We start from the raw sequence: 22,635 nt of genomic DNA, 5'->3' as shown, positions 1-22,635 counted from the left end.
TCATTATGGGGTGTTTTGTGTAGAATTCTGAGGAAAAAAATGAATTTAATCCATTTTGGAATAAGGCTGTAACATCACAAAATGTGGAAAATGTGATGTGCTGTGAATACTTTCCGGATGCACTGTAGATGGATAAAGCTGATGTCATGCCCAATAGAAATGTGGGAAAGGGTTACAGAGAGAAGGCTTAGGGAAGAGATCACCATAGGAGAGGATCAGTTTGGTTTGATGCCAGAGAGAGGAACAGCTTATAGAGAAGCACTGAGAAAAACAGAACAGATTGCATATGGTGTTCATTGATTAGAAGAAGACTTATGATAGAGTGCGAACAGATTGCATATGGTGTTCATTGATTAGAAGAAGACTTATGATAGAGTGCCATGTCAAGATAGGTGAATGAGAGAGAAAATAGCATCAGAGAAGTATGTGAGGATTGTTCAGGATATGTGTGAGGGAGTGGGGATTCAGGTTAAAAACAGTGTTTGGGCAAAAGACAAGATCCCAGTTAGATTAGGTCAGCTCCAAGCATCTTATTTATGTCATAGGGTCATTACCTCTTTGATCTGGTTACATATGTTTTGAATCGGATAAAAACACAATACCCTTGTTTTATGCTTTTTGTTGTTGACATTGTGAAAAGAAGAAATGCAGGGGAGGTTGGAAGAATGGAGAAGGGCTTTGGAAGATAGAGGGTTGAAGATACATAGGAAGAAGACAGAATATATAAGGTTTTGCATGGTTGCAGGTGTGAAGTTTTCTCTCTATATATTACTGTATATACTCGCGTATAAGTCTGGTCGTGAAACCTGAAAAATCAATCATAAAATCAGACCCCAACTTATACACCCGTTCAAAAATGCGGCACTTACATTATTATTTTTTCTTTTTAATAATAATAATAATAATTCATTACATTTATATAGCGCTTTTCTCACATCTTCTTGCTTCTTCCAATCTTGCACCAGTTTCTCAGACAAATCGAATTTTGTTGCAGCAGTGCAGTTACCAATTTTTTTTGCCACTTCAACAACTTTTAATTTAAAACCAGCTTCATATTTTCTTCTGATCGAACGCTCCATTGTAAATAAGGGATGCTCGTGTTTGAAGGTGTGAGATATAAAAAAACACAAAACAGTGCAAACGTTGCTTCGGAATAGTTTGGGTATTACCGTGTGGTCACGTAGGCACAATGCATGATATATGAAAAATGCAGTGTGCTCCATGGTTACTCTCGTAGATGGGCATTAGCATATCATAATCTGCTTGGACCAATAGCATGAGTTTTCCGCATTCAACTTACACGACCGAAATTGTAAAATGCTGGAAATTATACGGTAAAAGTAGCCCTGACTTATCCATGGGAGAACTTAAACATGAGTATACTGTATATGGTCTGTGGTAAAACAATAAGGTTTTAGTTAATCAGTTGTCATTTTGAAATGGCACTCTTTATAAAATACAACAATACAGGGCACTTTTCGGTTCAATTAAAAATATATTTTAATATGGAAATATGAAACACAAGATCATTCATTAATGAAAGAGAAAACTAAATGTATGGAATAAAAGGTGATCTGATGAGTACATGTGTGTAGGCTAAGAGCATTAGATGAAAATACAAGAATTTAAAAGACAGGCTCATGGGGGGGAAAAAAGTAAAGGAATCAAAAAATCAGCATTCTTGATTTGGCTTTGTTATTCATATTCTAAAACATTTGTCTTTGATTACTACTGACCTGTGTAGATCAGTGTAAACTTGTATATCCGAAGGTGTGGTTCACTCACTATTGACTGAATTATTTTTGGATTAAGTGCCCCTTTGCCAGTTTAAATAGTTAATGGTTCAAGAGCCATTTTAAAAGAAGGAGTGAATGTGTTTGGTTTTATATAAATACAACAGTTCATGAGATGTTGCTAACAGACTACAGGTTAAATCCTGTTTTAGCGAATACAGAACTAACGAAATTTCCAGAATAACAAATAATTTTTGTATTGTGGGCCTGGACAAACATTCATAGAATAGCATGTTAAAAGAATTTTGATTTAACGAAATGTAAATCTCAGTATAATGAATGTTTTTTCAACCAGAAATGCAATGCAAATAATACTTAATGCTGCTCCTAAACTTCTTGTGCCAAGACTTGGGAACTCTGCAACAGGTTGTCTCAGAGTGACAGACACATAGACAGTCTGTTGCAAAATTTCTGGTCTCGGGCTGGTTTGGCGAGCGTGTAGGCATGACATCATACATATAGCTGAATTCTTCAACTAGGTATTGCTGCAGACCGGAGTAAAATAGTCAAATCATTTTCAACTTCAGCCAGTCATATATCAGATTTGTGTATGTCAGGAACTTCTCACCCAATTTCAAATTTAAACGTCGCGGTCAATTACCTTTTTATTCAGCAAATTGCTAATCTGTGTTATTTGTCATTCATGTTCTACTTCAGCTAATTGCCTTATTGATATTTAAAAAGAAAGGTGGGAGTAATCAGGTGGACGTGTAAGATAATTTCTAAACGTGGACAGTCAAGATAAAGTGACTGTAAGAGGCAGAGTGTATATTCATAAAATACTGTACATCTACGACGGTAGTCTACTATAATGATCATAAAAGTTTGGATATCAGATGTTTGTTACTAAACGACATCTGAAGAAAATTTCAGTGAACATATGAATACAAATTTGTGTCCGCCTAATATTAATGGATTGACGTGGACATAAGTGTGGGCTATACTTGATTAAATCAGTCAAATTTAGACAAATATTTGACTGTTGTTCTTTACTCGAATTTCCAAATGAAATAGTTGCCTACATTTAACAAGTCACATTAAAGATGGGCTATAATCGTATTACAATTTAAAACTGAATAAATTGTCAAAGTTAAATCTTCTACAATACACAACCCTAAACATTTGTTTAGTTACTTTCATTAGTATTTATCTGTTTATTTATTTATGTATTCCTAATATTCTATTGTACCCCCTTCTGCCTGCAGAAGAGCCTCTGTTCTTTGTTTGCTAATGTGTGTCAAATATTTTATGGTATTCATGTCTGTTCTCAACATATCAACAGTTCTAACGAGTTTCTTGCCTGTGGATCTTGTATTCGTTTTTTAGCTGTATTATGATTACAGAATATTACAAATCACATACTTGACACTCTCAGGTTCGTGTACCAAGGAATAGAGAACATTAAGAAAGCTGGCAATAAAATTGTGAATTGAAAGCATCCTTTGGTTGTCTCCTCATGTTATCAATTTTAAATGTAAGAAACACAGTTATCATAGTGCTAATAGTGACCTTTCAATCATTATTTTTATAATGAAATTTACTGTGTTAAACGATCTGTGAAGAGCAAATATTCTGCTTTAAAAAGAGAAATAATAATATTTGTGACTGTGAACCTGTTAATCGGGCTGTTCAATTATTTGACTTATTTGGACCTTTATTACTTTTGGGATTTTTAATACCTCTTTAAGACCATCAAATATATGTTTATTATAATACATATTACTTATGCAAAAGTTACATTTAGAGATTGAAACTTGTCAGATGTTTGTTTGTAGTTCATATCTCATTTAGCCTCCATTTGACTCCATCAGGTCTTAGTGGTGTGCTTAACATGTAAGCCTATCTTTAGGGTCTCTAAGATTGTATGAGGACTTATTGCCAGGAGTCCAATTGCTTAGCAGGCACTGATATGCATCAGCATCACTACTGTTAACAAGTTAAAGATGCTGGATATTTCAGCTGGACATAATCCTATATGACTGCCCATGCAAACAACAAATTAATACTGTAGCACACAGTCTATATAATCCAGTACAAAGACCAAAAGAATAGAATTATGGCCCTGACATTCTGTTCTACATAACAATCTGTACATGCTGTAAATTACTCCACTTTACTTGACATTTTAGCACACACTACACAGTCTGTCTAGTCTTAACCATTAAATAATTCAATCTGGACATCTGGGAATTTATTTTGCAAAGATATTTGTGGTAAGGCATTTTTTATTCTTTCTTGTCACAGGTCTATACTGAAAAACTGGTTTACTTCAATGTAGTTCTGTATAGGATCTGTCTGTCTGTCTATCTATCTATCTATCTATCTATCTATCTATCTATCTATCTATCTATCTATCTATCTATCTATCTATCTATCTATCTATCTATCTAAAATCCTATGCCTAAAAGTGCAACGATTTTATGTCACGCTTTAAATCGAGCTTATTTTAAAACCTACATATCTATGTTTGGTCTGATTCTTTTCAAAATTTATCAAACTTTAATATGGTATTGTTAGATTTTCAGATTCTTATTCTGCTTTTAAATTATAAAGTAAAAAATATCAAGAACTCAATATATATATATATATATATATATATAATATATATATATATATATATATATATATATATAGTACTGTGCAAAAGTTTTAGGCAGGTGTGAAAAAATGCTGTAAACAAAGAATGCTTTCAGAAATATAAATAATTGTGTATTGTTACCAATTTACAAAATGCAAAGTGAGTGAACAAAAGAAAAATCTAAATCAAATCAATATTTGGTGTTACAACCTTTTGCCTTCAAACCAGCATCAGTTCTTATAGGTACACTTGCACAAAGTCAGGGATTTTGTAGGATCATAGTCAGGTGTATGATCAACCAGTTATACCAAACAGGTGCTAATGATCATCAATGTCACACGTAGGTTGAAACACAGTCATTAACTGAAACAGAAACAGCTGTGTAGGAGGCTTAAAACTGAGTGAGGAACAGCCAAACTCTGCTACCAAGGTGAGGTTGTAGAAGATAGTTTCATGTCATGGCAAGATTGAGCACAGCAACAAGACACAAGGTAGTTATACTGCATCAGCAAGGTCTCTCCCAGACAAAGATTTCAAAGCAGACTGGGGTTTCAAGATGTGCTGTTCAAGCTCTTTTGAAGAAGCACAAAGAAACGGGCAACGTTGAGGATCGTAGACGTAGTAGTCGGCCAAGGAAACTTAGTGCAGCAGATGAAAGACACATCAAGCTTATTACCCTTCGAAATCAGAAGATGTCCAGCAGTGCCATCAGCTCAGAACTGGCAGAAACCAGTGGGACCCAGGTACACCCATCTACTGTCCAGAGAAGTCTGGCCAGAAGTGGTCTTCATGGAAGAGTTGCAACCAAAAAGCCATACCTCCGACATGGAAGCAAGGCCAATTGACTCAAGTGTGCACGAAAACATAGGAACTGGGGTGCAGAAAAATGGCAGCAGGTGCTCTGGACTGATGAGTCAAAATTTGAAATATTTGGCTGTAGCAGAAGGCAGTTTGTTCGTCGAAGGGCTGGAGAGCGGTACAATAATGAGTGTTTGCAGGCAACAGTGAAGCGTGGTGGAGCTTCCTTGAACGTTTGGGGCTGCATTTCTGCAAATGGAGTTGGAGATTTGGTCAGGATTAATGGTGTTCTCAATGCTGAGAAATACAGGTAGATACTTATCCATTATGCAATACCATCAGGGAGGCGTATGATTGGCCCCAAATTTATTCTCAGCAGGACAATGACCCCAAACATACAGCCAAAGTCATTAAGAACTATCTTCAGCGTAAAGAAGAACAAGAAGTCCTGGAAGTGATGGTATGGCCCCCACAGAGCCCTGATCTCAACATCATCGAGTGTGTCTGGGATTACATGAAGAGACAGAAGGATGTGAGGAAGCCTCCATAGACGATTTGTGGTTAGTTCTCCAAGATGTTTGGAACAACCTACCAGCCGAGTTCCTTCAAAAACTGTGCAAGTGTATCTAGAAGAATTGATGCTGTTTTGAAGGCAAAGGGTGGTTACACCAAATATTGATTTAATTTAGATATCTCTTTTGTTCATTCACTGCATTTTGTTGATTGATGAAAATAAATGATTAACACTTCCATTTTTGAAAGCATTCTTTGTTTATAGCATTTTTTCACACCTGCCTAAAACATTTGCACAGTACTGTATGTATGTATGTATATACAGTATATATTATATATATATATATATATATATAATGTGCATATATAATATACATAATGTATGTGTATGTATGTATATATATATATATATATATATATATAAATACTGTATAATATACACACCATTCTTCCATACAAAATCTCTCCTGTTCAGTTGAATTTGATTGCTGCCGAGCATGGATAGCCTGCTTATGATTTGTTTATGATTGGCTGAGCTTTCAAAGTAGCAACTTCCTTTTAATATATAACCTGCCTTATGGAAACAGTACTATTTCAGCAGTGACATTAAATTTATTGGATTAACAGAAAATATGCAATATGCATCATAACAAAATTAGACAGGTGCATAAATTTGGGCACCCCAATAGAGATATTATATCAATACTTAGTTGAGCCTCCTTTTGCAAATATAACAGCCCCTAGACTCCTCCTATATAGCCTTTGATGAGTGTCTGGATTCTGGATGGAGTATTATTGACCATTCTTCCATACAAAATCTCTCCTGTTCAGTTGAATTTGATGGCTGCCGAGCATGGACAGCCTGCTTCAAATCATCCTATAGATTTTTGATGATATTCAAGTCAGGGGACTGTGACAGCCATTCCAGAACATTGTACTTCTCCCTCTGCATGAATGCCTTTGTATATTTCGAACTGTGTTTTGGGTCATTGTCTTGTTGGAATATCCAACCTCTGCGTAACTTCAACTTTGTGACTGATGCTTGAACATTACCCTGAAGAATTTGTTGATACTGGGTTGAATTCATCCAACCCTCGACTTTAACAAGGGCCCCAGTCCTTGAACTAGCCACACAGCCCCACAGCATGATGGAACGTCCACCCAATTTGACAGTAGGTAGCAGGTGTTTTTCTTGGACTGCGGTGTTCTTCTTCCGCCATGCAAAGCACTTTTTGTTATGACCAAATAACTCAATTTTTGTCTCCTCAGTCCAAAGAAGTTTGTTCAAAAATGAATCTGGCTTGTCTAAATGAGCATTTGCATACAACAAGCGACTCTGTTTGTGGTTTGAGTGCAGAAAGGGCTTCTTTCTCATCACCCTATCATACAGATGTTCTTTGTGCAAATTGCGCTGAATTGTAGAATGATGTACAGATACACTATCTGCAGCAAGATGTTCTTGCAGGACTTTGGAGGTGATCTGTGAGTTGTCTGTAACCATTCTCAGAATCCTGCGCATATGCTGCTCCTGTATTTTTCTTGGCCTGCCAGACCTGGGTTTAACAGCAACTGTGCCTGTGGCCTTCCATTTCCTGATTACATTCCTTACAGTTGAAACTGACAGTTTAAACTTCTGAGATAGCTTTTTGTAGCCTTCCCCTAAACCATGATACTGAACAATCTTTGCTTTCAGATCTTTTGAGAGTTGCTTTGAGGATCCAATGCTGTCACTCTTCAGAGGAGAGTCAAAGGGAAGCACAACTTGCAATTGACCACCTTAAATATCTTTTCTCATGAATGGACACACCTGTCTATGAAGTTCAAGGCTTAACGAGCTAATCCAACGAATTTGGTGTTGAAAGTAATCAGTATTGAGCAGTTATATGCATTCAAATCAGCAAAATTACAAGGGAACCCAAATTTTTGCACAGCCAGTTTTTCACATTTGATTTAATTTCATACAACTAAATACTGCTTCACTAAAAATCTTTGTTCGGGAAACACCCCAGTACTCGGATGTTCCTAGGAAATGAAAGACATACCACTCTTATCTTTTTTGTTGAAAGTAAATTATTACGCAGGCTGAGAGGGCTTCCCAAACTTTTTCATATGACTGTATATATACCGTATTTTTCACTCCTTAAGACGCACCTGACCATTAGACACACCTTGGTTTAGAGGAAGAAAACAAGAAAAAATATTCTGAACCAAATGGTGTACTACTATATTTAATAAAATAGAGTAATATTTCAACCATGTAAAGTCAACAGCGGTATTAAGAACCATCATTTCTGTCATTAACAAATGAAGAGAGACTTTAAGTTTCATGTACACTTTTGTCAGGTAATACATATCACAGTCTGTGACGCAATATTCACTCCATAAGATGCACAGACATTTCCACCCTTCTGTTGGGGGGGGGGAAAAAGTGCGTCTTATGGAGCAAAAAATATGGTGTATATATAAACACAGACACACACTTAATGTCAAGACCTTAGAATTAACAAGGTTCTAGCTATGAGTCATGGTTTTAGAATACTGAACTTCAAAAGTTTTGACTCTCCATTTATCCAGTGTATACAATCATTTTCCTTTAATTTTGTTTCCATGCGTAAAAGCTGTATTTTCAGTTTTAAAAATGGAAGTTTTATTGAAAATGTGACTCCTTTAAAAAGATAAGAACCTTATTGTTCTAGACTGTTTGTAAATGAACAGCAAAATCTTGATCAGGATGCTCAGTTTCCAAGCGGTTTTAACTTGTGGGATTACCTATGAGTCCAGCAAAGTCCTTGCCATTTGTAGACAATGTTGATACAAGTGGAGGCTCTAGTCATATTTATCAGTTCTAGTAGTGTTAATACACGAGGTGATTGGGCCAGCACCATTTAAACAAAACACTCAGTATTGTCACTGCCAAAAACAATATTTTATTAATAATTATTCAGTATAAATTGTACAACCATTTCAAGAAATATTTACAATTAACAATAATGATGGGTCAGTTGAATTGAAAGAAAGAAAATGCACAAAGTTTAACAATGGCCCTTTATTATGAATTCCAACATGGAAGCCCAGCTGATCTCTGCAGCCACAGAAACCTGAGCCACTTTTTTCTTGAGTCAGCTGCCCTACTGCAGCCACATAGCCAGTATGCTCTCCTACACTCTGGACGCATACAAATAATACAGAAAATTGTCATATGTAGTTTTTGTCTTGTGCAAGCTTTCTGGTTTTGGTCTGAACTATTATGTTTCCTCAGAAAAGTGGACACATTGGAATACAATTCCAACTGTGAGAATTACTCTGTTCACTACAAAAACTCCTGTTAGAAGTTATCTCAATAGTTTTTTTTTTTTAATATTTCCATTATTTCAGAGTATTACAAATACACTAATCTGGACACTACCTAAAGTAACATGCAAGTCACAGAAAAGCTTTGTAGATACTTTTATTCTAATCCTAAAATAACCAATCTAACACTCCCCAGGTGACAACTGGTCTTTGACAAAGCTAATGACAATCCTTCATACCATGTTCAATTTTTTTTCTCAAGTTGAACCGAGTATGAAACAATGGTGGTAGTCTAAGTTTTATATTGACATCTTGGTGTGGTTGTATCTGTATATTCCTCAAGGAGTTCACTGCTGCCATGTTCTTATTGGTCCCGACTTCTGGACATTAAAATATTGATGTTATTCATTTGACAGAAAAAAAGAGTGCCAGTAAAAGTTTGCCTGTACATACCAAAACACACACTGGTGTATTTAAAGTTACACTATTTGACCTTATTTAAATACTATAGTATTTAAAATTCAAAGCTTATTTAAATGACTGCTTTCCCTAGTTGGATGTGAGGTGTCACCTTAGATTGTCCAAGCATCCCAAAGGACCAGATCCAAAAGCAAGGTAACTGCACCAGCAGTCAGCAATGGTACACTCAGTAACAAGTACCAGCAACTGCAAGTTATTCTGAAAAGGTACTGGTCATTTGGCACCCACTAAACCAGACCATAGGAGCTGGCCACATAAAATTATGGGAAAAATTGTTTACATAAAAAAGGAAATACTAGATTTTTACCACCCATATGAGCAGTTTTCCAGAAGAAGCAAGCACCACCACTTTCTAATGGCTGGCATGTCATCCTAAGATAAAAAGGATATATACGGTGCTCTCCACTATTATTGGCACCCCTTGTAAAAATTAGTAAGAAGGGTTAGAAAAAAATCACTGTTTGCTGAAGAACTGTCATCTTGCACTGACAAAATGAGAAACAGCTGACTTTTAATTGAAACAAGTTAATTCAAAGAAAAGCAAAGCCTTCATCGAAATCAATATTTAAAAAAAAATTTTTTCTAAACCTTCTTACTAATTTTTACAAGGGGTGCCAATAATAAAGGAAGGCACTGTAAATGAATGCCACAGTTAAAAGTATGCCACAAATGAAGAAAAAAAAATATCTGCATCTTTAAAAGACTGACAGCAGTAAAATCAAAGGGTTCCTCCATGGTCAGATAAAGAGCATACTGACAGAAGATAAGAGAAAAAGTATTGAAATTTTATACAATCTAAACAAAAATATAAGGTTACAAAAAGCCTATAATTAATATTCAAATACCATCAACATGTATATTCCAGTCTACTGAACCAGTAGGGATGTTCTAGGAAAAGAAGCAAAGAAAAAAAAAAGATACACGTGAAAGTCAGATACTACAAGTGAATTACAAGTTTAACAAATGGTTATTTGCAATTTACCTTATTTTTCATTAACATCTAATTTCCAGAAGATATTCTTGTAGCAAGTTGGCTGAACTCCAACATAAGGAACTAAACTGAAAAGAAAAAAAAAGGTAATATCGTCCACCACTGTAGTCAATCTGAACTTTGTCAAAAGCCTGGTTTACGACAGATGACTAATCAAGTCATTTCCAAGATGCTTGTAAAAGGTTTTTTTTTTTTTTTTGTCTTCCATGCACAGTCAATGAGTTCTCATGTGCCTTGTGGAATTTGGAGTTGCCGGTACTGCTAGTGCTGGCTCACTTCAAGCACTGAATATGCATCAATTACTACAGCAAAAATGATTATTAATACAAACGTAAAGGTTCACGGTACAAACATAACCATGCAACACAAAGTTATTTAAAAAAAAGCCACTAAGAAAACTGTGCAAATGCAAATTTCAAACGTTTTCATTTCAAAGCACACTTACTTCCATTGTCAAAAATAATGAGCAATTAGTTTTGCGCTTCTTCTTCTTTGGTCTAATGGAGTTTCGTCACTGCTGCTTCTTCTTTGTCATCTTTTTAGTTTAATGGAGTTTCGACGCTTGGTACAATGGCAGGTTATTTAAGAGGAAACTGTATAAGGCATAACCTCAAAGTGGTAGGAATCATGAACTGTGAAAAGATTGGTTGAAATTACACTTGATAGACAACTTCAAATGTTGATAATTGGACAAATGAATTTTTAATTGTCATACAGTAACAACAATCTCATTCGTTGAAGTTCTGAATTAGCACAATATGATTCACTGAAGTCGAATTTGATTGACAGTTATCCCGCCTCTAGATCCACCCATAAAGTGTCTGGTCTACAGCAGTACCTTTCTCGAGTTCTTAATCAGTGCTCCACTGAGCGTCAGCGTGGGTTAGTTGTGTTGTGTGCAGATACCATACTGTTCAAGTTTCATAGCGCGTCTCAAAGTTTTCTTTGAGATGAACAACCATAAAAAAAGTGAGAAATGGCATCGGTTTACACTGAAAGAAAAATTAACAGTCTTGGAAAAAGTTGGTTCCGGAATGAAGAAAAATTACATGGCGAAAACATTTTGGAATCACACCTTCATCTTTTATCTAACGTTTCATTTTCATTTTGTATTCCTAAATACCCAAATTTCTATTTAAAAAATATATATCTAACATCTTGTTTTCATTCTGTGTTCATACTTGTAACTTTTTCTTATATAAATACATCTAATGTCTCATTTTCAAAGAAAATATATTTTGCAGTTTAAGACAGTTTAAACTGGTATTATCAAGCTTGGGTCACAGAGTTGCATGAGAGACAGGAAGACGAATCCAGGATTTCAAAGAAAATACAGGTACTTTATTACTGTAAAGATAAGGCAGGTACAGCCTCAACACTTCATTCAGAATAGGAGCTGTTAGGAGCCACAGCATGGGCTTTCTCCATACTTAATATTAGAGTCAAAATTTAGACTTTGAATTTTCAACAGATTTTTATGATTTTATGTGCATGACTGAACATTATTTGCACCATAATGTTTATATGCTTGTGTGCCATAGGGGAGATATCTGGACAATAAGAACTTATAGGTGTCTACATTCCGTTGATGAACTGTATGGTCTCATTTACAAGAGAACTTTTCAGCAACTGATTTGATGGACACATTTATAATAGTACATAAAGAATAAAGGTTATGTTATCTGTTACCCTAAGTTCTTGTCTATAAGCCGGACTCATGTATTAGCCGGAGACCAAAAATCATACGAATTTTTAAAATAAAATCGTATCATAGATAAGCCGGACTCATGGATAAGCCGAACGTACTATAACCTATAACTAATAGAAGGGAGGGAGGTCAGTGGTCTCACTCGCGCCCATTTAATTTCTTTAAGGGGGGAGAGAGTGTGAGATATTGCCGTCTCTCTCACTCCCCGCATGGCGCGGTTGGAGCGGCCGGAGCGCGTTCTTTCTGCTCTGGGCGTCGCCGAGTCAACACGAGCGCGTAGCGGTCATTTAAATTGTGATTTTATATGTAAGCATATTTAAATATATATCGCGGATTTCTGCGGACAATGGGTCTTTTAATTTCTGGTACATGCTTCCTCAGTTGGTTTGCCCAGTTGATTTCATACAAGGGACACTATTGGCAGATGGCTGAGAAGCTACCCGGCTTACTGTTCTCTCTCTCTTGCGCTGACTATCTGTGATCCTGACGTATGGGGATTGAGCAGGGGGGCTGTTTGCACACCTAGACGATACGGACGCTCGTCTAAAAATGCTGAAAGATTATCTTCACGTTGCTATCTTTTGTAAAGCTGATTCCTGAAAAGACATGCTGCACAGTGCTTCGCATACTTAAAAGCTCGAAGGGCACGTATTGATTTTTGACTGAAAAACAAACTCTCCCTCTCTCTCTCTTTGTCTGCTCCTGACGGAGGGGGTGTGAGCTGCCGCCTTCAACAGCTTTGTGCCGCGGTGCTTCGCATACTTAAAAGCCAAACAGACATATTGATTTGTTTGCTTCACTCCTTTGAAGAGGAAGATATGTTTGCATTCTTTTAATTGTGAGACGGAACTGTCATCTCTGTCTTGTCATGGAGCACAGTTTAAACTTTTGAAAAAGAGACAAATGTTTGTTTGCAGTGTTTGAATAACGTTCCTGTCTCTCTACAACCTCCTGTGTTTCTGCGCAAATCTGTGACCCAAGCATGACAATATAAAAATAACCATATAAACATACGGTTTCTACTTCGCGGATATTCTTATTTCGCGGGTGGCTCTGGAACGCAACCCCCGCGATGGATGTATAAGCCGGACTTATGTATAAGCCGATATTCTATTTTTTCATTTTCACAACTTTTTTCCTTAGATAAGCCGCGGCTTATTGACAAGAACTTAGGGTAATTTAAAATGAGTATTTCAGTAGAGGCAGGCGGTACGGTGGCGCAGTGGGTAGCGCTGCTGCCTCGCAGTTGGGTGATCTGGGGACCTGGGTTCGCTTCCCGGGTCCTCCCAGCGTGGAGTTTCAATGTTCTCCCCGTGTCTGCGTGGGTTTCCTCCGGGCGCTCCGGTTTCTTCCCACAGTCCAAAGACATGCAGGTTAGGTGGATTGGCGATTCTAAATTGGCCCTAGTGTGTGCTTGGTGTGTGGGTGTGTTTGTGTGTGTCCTGCAGTAGGTTGGCACCCTGCCCGGGATTGGTTCCCTGCCTTGTGCCCTGTGTTGGCTGGGATTGGCTCCAGCAGACCCCCGTGACCCTGTGTTCGGATTCAGCGGGTTGGAAAATGGATGGATGGATTTCAGTAGAGGCACAAGTAGAAGCCGTTAAAGGAAGTTATTGCTAAAAAATCGAAAACCTTTTTTCACACAAGAAGCTTTCCAGTACTATAAGTAAGATGCAGTATTTGAAACCTGTGGCCTAGCTGCGTAAATTATTATTGGACTACCAAAATGTAATACTGTTTTTGGAATCTGAAGTAGAACAGGGTGACGATTGATTAGCTGTATTAGCTCAACAGCCCTTTTTTTTTTTTCATTTAAACATCACAATATTATGTTTCAAAAAACATTAAAATGCCCACTAGATGGTGCACAAAGTGAAATGTTTTAAAATCTCCTGTTATGTTAATCAGAAGAAAAGTAATAGAAACTTGGGCTTCACCCTTGTGCTCAATATGTGTCTTTTTTTTTAATATTCTTATATTGTTGGTAATTTCTTTTTAATTTATTTTTTATAAAGTGGCAATGCTGTGTTTAGCATGGTCTCCCCTCATTTTATTTTTGGTTGGGGTTCTGGTGAATAATGCTACTAAACTCATTTTTAATCTGAATTATGTGTAGGTCCTTTTTGTTAAGTAAGGGACCCATTTTTTAAGTCTGCACACGGAATGAAATAATTTACATGGGATCTGCTGAGTTACAACCACATCAGTTACTAGGTTTTAATAATTATGTTTAGCAGTGTTTAATAATGTAGGAATAACAATAGAAAGAAGCAAATTCATTGCTGGGTTGTACTCCTCTATAACCCATTTCACATTAGCAGATTAGCTCCACAACAACAGCAATATTTATTACTATAGTACATTTTCATACACTGAATGTAGCTCAAAATGCTTTACAAGATGTCAAAGACATAGTTACAAGCAAACAAAAACCAAACAAAATTACATAAGAATAATGATAAGTAAATAACATACAAGAAATACATAATACACAGATATGTAAGATAGATCTGTAGTTAATAGAGAAGTATAGTCCTTACACACAGAACTGCTTTTAAAACTCTAAAGACAAGTCCAATGATAAGGTCAAATGGCCAGGGAGGATAAAAAGAAAGGTCTACTTTTATTCTTCGCTGACCTGGGTAGATAGCATTGTTTTGGTTGAAGTGCTAGTTTGAAAGCAGTGCATGGTGGCAATTGCATGTTACTAGCAGTCTAAAGCAGTGTTCAGAGAAAGTTTAATAAAAGGCCCAGAAACTTTCAGTCTTCAAGCACCATAATTAAACACTGTAGTGGTAACACATTTTTTTGAAGGGAATGCATGCTCCATTTGTTGGAAATGTAGTCCATTTTTGGTTAAATAGACTGTTTTAGGAGCTTTAAATGTTGACTGGGAGTGGACTAATACCATATTTTGGTGTCTGTACTGTCATTAACAGTATAGGCTGATACTCAATAACAATATGAGCAATAATATTTAAAAAAGAAATTAAGGCTTTCAACAACAGAAATGAGACAGACTCCACTTTAATAAGATCAGTGATGCAATTTTTTTTGTGTTTCATATCAGTGAATTGGTATTTGTTAATGTTTAAGACATTCTTCAAATAATTTATCACATTATTAAAATCAAACCCCCACCCCATTTAATAACAAACAACAGGCTTCTAAAGACTTAAGTGAAGAAATTTTAGTTAGGGTTTTAGAAAGAATGACATATGTTCACCATAGATAATTGACATTTTCTTTTCAGCAACTAAAAAAATACTTAAGCAGTACAAAAAGCGAAATAATAATAATTCTATCAGTGTTACACGGATCTTTAAGCATTAGGATTATTTAGATTATTCTTATTAAGTTATTAATAATGCACTTATAACAAAACTTTTCAAATTAGGTTTTTCAACAAGTTATTTTGTCATATACAGAATCTGACATTGGCTGTTTTGAGGTTTATACCTGCATTTATTGTACATTCAGAAAAGTTTAGCTGATGTATCACTAAATGAAAAATGTTCTCTGAAGTCCCAGTAGATTATTTCAAAATGGCTGCATGTTGTTTTAAAGATATAACTCACCTTAGTGATTAGTCTTTGCTACTGTTTTTTTTTCAGTAGAAATAATGTCATCCATCAACATGCAACTGCACACTACATTTTGGTTGTTCCCATTCTTGTATTATTTTAGTTGTTTTAGTGACTGACAACCCATTGTCTTCAAAAATCCAGTTAGTACTACAAATTTAATGTTTGCTAGTTTATTTTAGTAACAAAGTAGGCTATTAGTAACACATGACATCATTAGAGCAGTTGGGAGGCAAAGTGGTACATAGTGCTGCTACCTCATTGACCAAGCACACTGGAGTCAAATCTTTTGCATGCCGTTTGTCTGCATGAGTTTCCCTGTGGGTAATGAGGTTTTTGTACATCGTCTGCCAGGGCATGCAGACTAGATTAATTGATAACTTTAATAAACAGTGGGATTTTAAAGTACAAGATACTTGTAATTAGGGAATCCATTCCTGGACAGGTTTATCCATTGCCGGGAATTCGGGAATCCCACATGTCATTCCCGGGAATGACACAGTGCATGGGCATCGCATGTGAACGGTTTTAGAACAAGCAACATTTATTTTTAATAAAACTATTGCAATATGTTGACACCAATAAAAGACTAACCTTAACTACAAGCAGTTCATGCTGTCATATAAGTACATGTATGTAGTTAGTTGCGGTAATAAGAGCGTAGAAAACTCAATGTGTTGAGCGTGCGGTCATCCAGGCGAGAGCGCACCGTCGTGCAGAGTGCGCCAGCCGCTGAGAAAGCACGCTCTACATCCACTGAAGTAGGCGGCACAGTCATCAGATACTGATACACTTGTTCTAAACAACGCCTGCGCTTGCCGTTGCTCTGAAACACCGGCATTTCAGTTTTACTAGTGCATCCAGTTTCTTGTCATCATTCTGTGATGGCAAGTTTCTTAGCAGGGATAATGCGGATGCAACAGACTGACGCATTGCAATTTCAAGTTCCTGTTCAAAGCTGTCAACAGCACAGACGTCAATGAACTCTGCCCCGTCCTGGCATTCGTGAGCTGCAGAGTGCAGACTCCTCCCAGTCCACTGTGCTCAGTCAGCCGGGAGACTGACTGCTGCTGGTCTGTTGTTGACTGAATTAATCAGTAACACACTACACCGTGAGCCAAAAAAACCGTGCCACTTCATTATTTTCAACTATAACTCTGTTATTTCTTGATCGATTTTTACACTTTTACACGCTATATATGCGAGCTTGGCCGTTGCCGTTCCCGTTTTCCCGGGAATGAAAAATGTCCGGGAATCCAGCCCGGGAATGGATTCCCTACTTGTAATACTATATTAAAGCAAAAATAGCAGTAAACATTATACATTTTCTGTGCAGAGTGGAAGTTGTTTTAACAGAAAAAGTTTTAATCAAAACAAATCGAATTGTAATATTTCACTTTGTTAAAAACTAGTGAAATAAGCTTCTAGCATGAGAAATATAAGTCTGTGGGAAACACCATGAAAATATGAACTCAAAATTGCTTTTCTTTTTATTATGATGTGCAGTTAATGAAGAACAACATGTTCTTGATATTTAGTACTGTTTGTGTGATCTTGCTGTCTCTGGTTATGTGCCATAGTTACTTCACACATCTTATGATGCAGTTTCTCGCATCATCATTGACTTACCTGGGGTTATAGGGTGTTCCGGGTCTTTTGACAGTCATACATCTTCGCCTTGGTGACCCAGTTGGAGCTGATCAGGCCCCTAATTTTGAAATAGCCCCATATGTATTGCATAGAACTCCCCAGCTCTTGATACACAGCCGTGTAGAGGTTCTCTCTTAATCCACTGTGCTAGTCCTGATGGCTTTCCTGCTCAGCTGTTCTGTTATGCCAAAGAGCTTAAAGGCTCTGTAGAACAATTGCAAAGCCTCTGTTGGCAAACACTGGGAACCATCCTTGCTTTTGGTACACCTACCATATCTGGCCCTATTTCTCTTATATGCAACCTCCATCCAGTCTTACCAGGGAGTCTTGGATGTTGAGTTTCTTCTCTAGGTGATCTTTCAGCTGCCAGTCTCATGTGGTGATAAAAAGCACATTTGGCACTCTTGACCACAGTGGTGCCTTCCCCCTGCCTTGAGAAAGGCAGTAACTTGCTGTGCTGAGTAGTGCAGTTTACTGTGTGTGATCCTGTTGCTGTTTTCTTCTATTACTTTCAGCAGCTAGTCGTGCCGCCAACAATATTAGCTCTCTCCTTCAGACAGAATCTGAGGATGTGCTCCAGGAATCCTCTTAGGCACAGAGGGTCGTTGGATGGACTGGGGAATACATAGTTGACCAACTGGATCAGGAACCTGATACAACATGGCTCAGCTCTTCAAAGCTCTGACCCAGAGATCTGTATCACACCTGCTTCACACTTGCACACACCTCCTTCTGCAACATCTAGTGTCTTGCCTTACCTTGTGCCTTAATTGTAGTGAGCTCTCAGAATGCTACGAAGTTTGACTTGTCCAGATATCACTGATTCCCCCCTTCCCCAACTGACTGTTCTGCCCTATTGACCCAGAAGAGGAATGAAGAGTTCTATAACCATTTTTTACCTCGGTCTGTTGGAGGTAGAATTATTTGTTTCAACTGTGCAAATCTTACTATATCGTCATACATTCCTTGTCAGTTTGCATGTTGATTCTATACTGTAACCAGTAAACCCCCGATTCTCTAAAGAATCGCAAATCCAAGAATGGCAATTACTTTCTGTTGCCTCCAATCTTTGTAGGGATGTAAGATCATGGAGGGTGGGAGCATCCTGGGAAAGTTTTCATTTAATGAAATAAATATATTTGTAGTAAAGCTGTTTCTTTTTGGAGCTATGACTCGTTTGGTTCTGGTGTTTCAGAAGCGTGTTGTAGGCGTCTTCGTTCATTGTTTTTATCCATGCAGTCTCGTTTTTGTTTTTCTATGGGTGTGTTGTTAGCTAGAACTCGTTTTCTGTTAGGAATCATAATTGAACCCCTGACCGCAGGCACTGTGGAGTAGCTGACTGCTGGCGCTGTCAGTAGTCACCACTACCTCAAGTTTAAATACATATACATATATAGATAGACCCCGCATTCACTGTGTTTCCCAGTAGACACGATACGTCAGCCTTATTGCGAGTGGCAAAAATGCCATTTAAATTAATACAGGTAGACGTGGAAACCGGGTTTTCTGATGAAAAAACAATTAATGTTTAAAACAGTATCGTTTACATACAACAGATTTTGGCAAATCATTTAAATGCAATTATTTATATCCATTTATACACTAATAATGGCAATTATTAAATAATAATAATTATAATTTTTATTATTATTATTAACCATTCCTCCCATATAAGTAACATTTCAGGGACTGCCTTCTTCTATCTTCGAAACATTTCCAGACTTTGTCCTGTTGTTTCGCAACACAGTACTGAAGTATTGTTTAATGCCCGAGTCACGTCACGTATAGATTACTGTAATGCTATTCTATCTGGCATCCCACAAAAACTTATCCATCGCTTAGAACTTCTTCAAAATTCTGCTGCCAGGATAATATCCTGTTGTAAATCCACTGAACATATTACACCTATTCTCTCTCAACTTCACTGGCTCCCTGTTAACTGCAGAATACAATACTAAATACCGCTCTTAACATTTAAAGCTCTCCACAACCTCACTGATCTCCTCCAGACTTAGACTCCACTCGCTCACTCAGATCTTGTAATTTGAGAGTATTCAGTCTGGCAATATGGTGCAGCCTTAGTTTGTGGAAGACAGACACAACTAAAGACATGAGCATAAAATGATGGTTGTCAATTTCAAACTGTGTTTCCTCAATGTGCTCCTTGAGAAAAAACATCATCAAATTTGAGAAATGTTAACAGCTAACAGCAATCTACATAGTGACTAAATACGTTTAGCCAAAACGTTGTTTGGGGGCTCACTTGAGCACATAAATGCATAGCTTTGCTAGCTTAGCCTGGCTTAGCTAAAGTAAAGATTATAAAACAGGATTTTCTAATGGCCAAATATAACCAAAACAATTGTTCAGCCTTACCTATGAAATGTAATCCCCCAGGATCTGGTTTGGAGCGAACAGCGGTTTGTACAATCCCAAGCAGCACATTATTCATTACTTCAGTCCACAGCAGTGCCACTCGCAATATGGCAGCGACGTTGACGTACGATTCTGCTAGTCATGAGGCGTCTAGTTATTCTGTCTATGTTTAAATATGTCACCATGGCAACTTGTTGGCGTGCACGCTTTATGTCAAGTTTAGTTTACAGGTTGTGTTGTTTGGGCGCCACTTACTGACTTTGGGAAGCCGCTGGGTTTGATTGTTGGGCGCTGTGCGAGTGCGCTTTTGGCACGGGTTGCGTCTGGCATCCGTGCATATATACAACCTTCGTAAACATTACTAAATGAAGGTTTTATATGCGGTGGTGTGCGCGTTCGGGCGGCAGTTTTATTGTGACCTGAAGTTTAGTTTACAGGTTGTGTTGTGTTGTTTGGGCGCTACCTACTGAGTCTGGGAAGCCGCTGGGGTTGACTCTGGTGCGCTGAGTCGCAGTGCACTTCGATGCGTCTGGCGTCCTGCGTCCGTGCATATATACAACTTTCGTTTAGTAATATAGATCTTATTTTCTCTGTAAAATGCAGGTGGACTGGGGGTTAGTTTTTTTTTTTTTTTTAATACATTTCCTAAATGGTTTTCATTGTCAAATCATCTAAACTTTTAAATGATTTTATTCACATCCTTAATTATTGCATGAGTTTCTACGAGTCTACCAAAAAATATTATTGGAATAACCTGAAGAACAACAGAAAAAAAATATGAATCAATGAAAGGGAATATTCATATCAGATTTCAATAAATAAATTAACTGTTTATTTACAGGTTAATAGGCCAAAGCATATCTTTGAAAGTATGGTCAATATTTCTGTTGTTCAATACTGTTTTATATTTCCATACTTAAAGAGAGTTTGAAAACACACAAGTCCATTAGTGACTTACAGAAATGCAGTCAGAAAAGTCACATAACTGGTTTGACAGTTCTTCTCACTGACTTGCAGTATATCTAGCTTGCATTCCATGCAGGTGTTTGTCTTCTTATACAGGTGCTGGTCATAAAATTAGAATATCATGACAAAGTTGATTTATTTCAGTAATTCCATTCAAAAAGTGAAACTTGTAAATCAGATTCATTCATTACACACAGACTGATGTATTTCAAATGTTTATTTCTTTTAATGTTGATGATTATAACTGACAACTAATTTTTTCTAGCATGGAGTTATGCTAGAAAGCCAGAAGAAATAAGCACTTCTAAGTTGAACATTTGTATTCTACAGAAATTAATATACTTGTGCAAAATGTGCTTTCATTTCAATCAAGTTAATGGCTGGTCCATAATCGGTACATCCCCAGTGGATATTGACATTTTTAGGAACTGTGTAGTGCATAAGGGTTTTATGTCAATATATAATAATGCAAGCTGTTTTATATGAATCCAGGGTGTAGCTGGAAACCCAGTGGTGAAATCTGTCCTTGATAAAACAAAACATTCAGTGGAGTCGATGATTACAACACTAGACCCTGGAATGGCTCCTTACATCAGTAAGTGGAGTATAATTTACTGCCTTCTTAAAATATATACTTTTTTTTTTTTTTTTTTGTACTTACCATGAACTGGCTGTACTAGTGGTTCATTTAAATCAAACTATGCATAAGATGTTAAGAGTATCTACTATATTACTCTTTTAGAATTAATTACTATTTTACTAGAAACTAAAAATATAATACTAAAATATAGACTAAAACGCCTAGAGCACGCATGAGTTACATTTTGGTAAGTCTGATTGTAACCTTTTGGTAGTTCATTACGTAATTATATTATAGCTGATAGTCAATTTTGGAGAATGTTACCTTTTAAAAGTAATTTAGTTGCATTACTTGTTACTCACAAGAAAAGTAACCAAATGAATTATATAGTTATACTGTTTGTAACGCATTATATTTTATAATATTACTTTTTCTTCTTTTTTATGAAAAAGTGCAAATTTCACTTGCCAGAGTTTGCTATTAAATCCTAAGCCCAGAGCTGGGTGGTTGCCAATATTTTGCTGTGTGCAAGAAAAAAATTGTCATAGTTAAGTTTTTTTTTTTTTTTTTACAATGGAGAGGGATGAGTCACCCATAGTATGATCTACCATTCCATCAGGCAAATAAGCCGCTTCAGTGCCAGCTGTAGAGGCATAAATGGTAGTGAACAAGCTACCTAAAAGTGGGATGTAAAAGAGCAATTAATCCATTGGCACTTAGGGTTGGTGAGTACTACAACAGCCCAGTGCTATAATATGAAATAAGTCAGGTGTACTGATTGTGCCTTTTTGAAGACTGTTTAAAGCAGCATACCTTATTACAATTTCTGAACAGTTTAAAATACACTATACCTGCAAATAATTTAAATTTGACTTCGACAACATAAGGAACATAATAAAGTAGTAGATTCATCCATTTCTTGTGGACAAGTGTCTGGAAACCCCTGACTAATGCATCAGTTGGTGGGATGGCAACACTCTGGCCACCCTCCAAACTCTACCCATGTCTGCACACCATTTTTACAGTTATCAAACTGCCACTTTGATAAAATGCACAGCCAAAATATTAGTATTTATTAAAATGTCTGATATATTGAAAAAAGTACATTCGTTTTTTTTAAACGTTGTTTTTGGGGTCTGGGTGTCATGCACCCTTTGCCCCCACCTTATTTCAAGAAAATACAACAAAGGTTTGAAGGCATGGAAAATTCTTTTTATTCATTTATTTTTTAAAAAGGTAGCCCATTAGCACATCTGTGTTTTTATTTTTTCATTAAAATAAGTATTACTTTATGTTACTTGTTTTAAAAGTAATCTGACTACATAACGTA

The 22,635-nt window shown here is 36.8% G+C and overlaps 2 protein-coding genes across 3 annotated transcripts in view; both read left to right on the top strand.

Annotated features, from left to right (window-relative positions):
• The window catches only part of prrc1 (proline-rich coiled-coil 1), a 54,163-nt gene that overhangs the window by 16,278 nt on the left and 15,250 nt on the right, over positions 1-22,635 (top strand). Inside the window, exon 5 of the mRNA XM_051929644.1 lies at positions 21,218-21,320. Within this exon, the coding sequence (XP_051785604.1) occupies positions 21,218-21,320 (103 nt within the window). The remainder of the gene's footprint in view (positions 1-21,217; positions 21,321-22,635) is intronic.
• The window catches only part of c7h5orf63 (chromosome 7 C5orf63 homolog), a 389,765-nt gene that overhangs the window by 359,184 nt on the left and 7,946 nt on the right, over positions 1-22,635 (top strand). The gene's annotated exons all lie outside the window — the stretch shown is intronic.

This window comes from Erpetoichthys calabaricus, chromosome 7, assembly GCF_900747795.2.
Source record: "Erpetoichthys calabaricus chromosome 7, fErpCal1.3, whole genome shotgun sequence".
In the NCBI taxonomy this organism is placed as follows: Eukaryota; Metazoa; Chordata; class Cladistia; order Polypteriformes; family Polypteridae; genus Erpetoichthys; species Erpetoichthys calabaricus.
The sequence above is the reverse complement of the archived record's forward strand: the minus strand, read 5'-3'. Positions and strand labels throughout refer to the sequence as shown.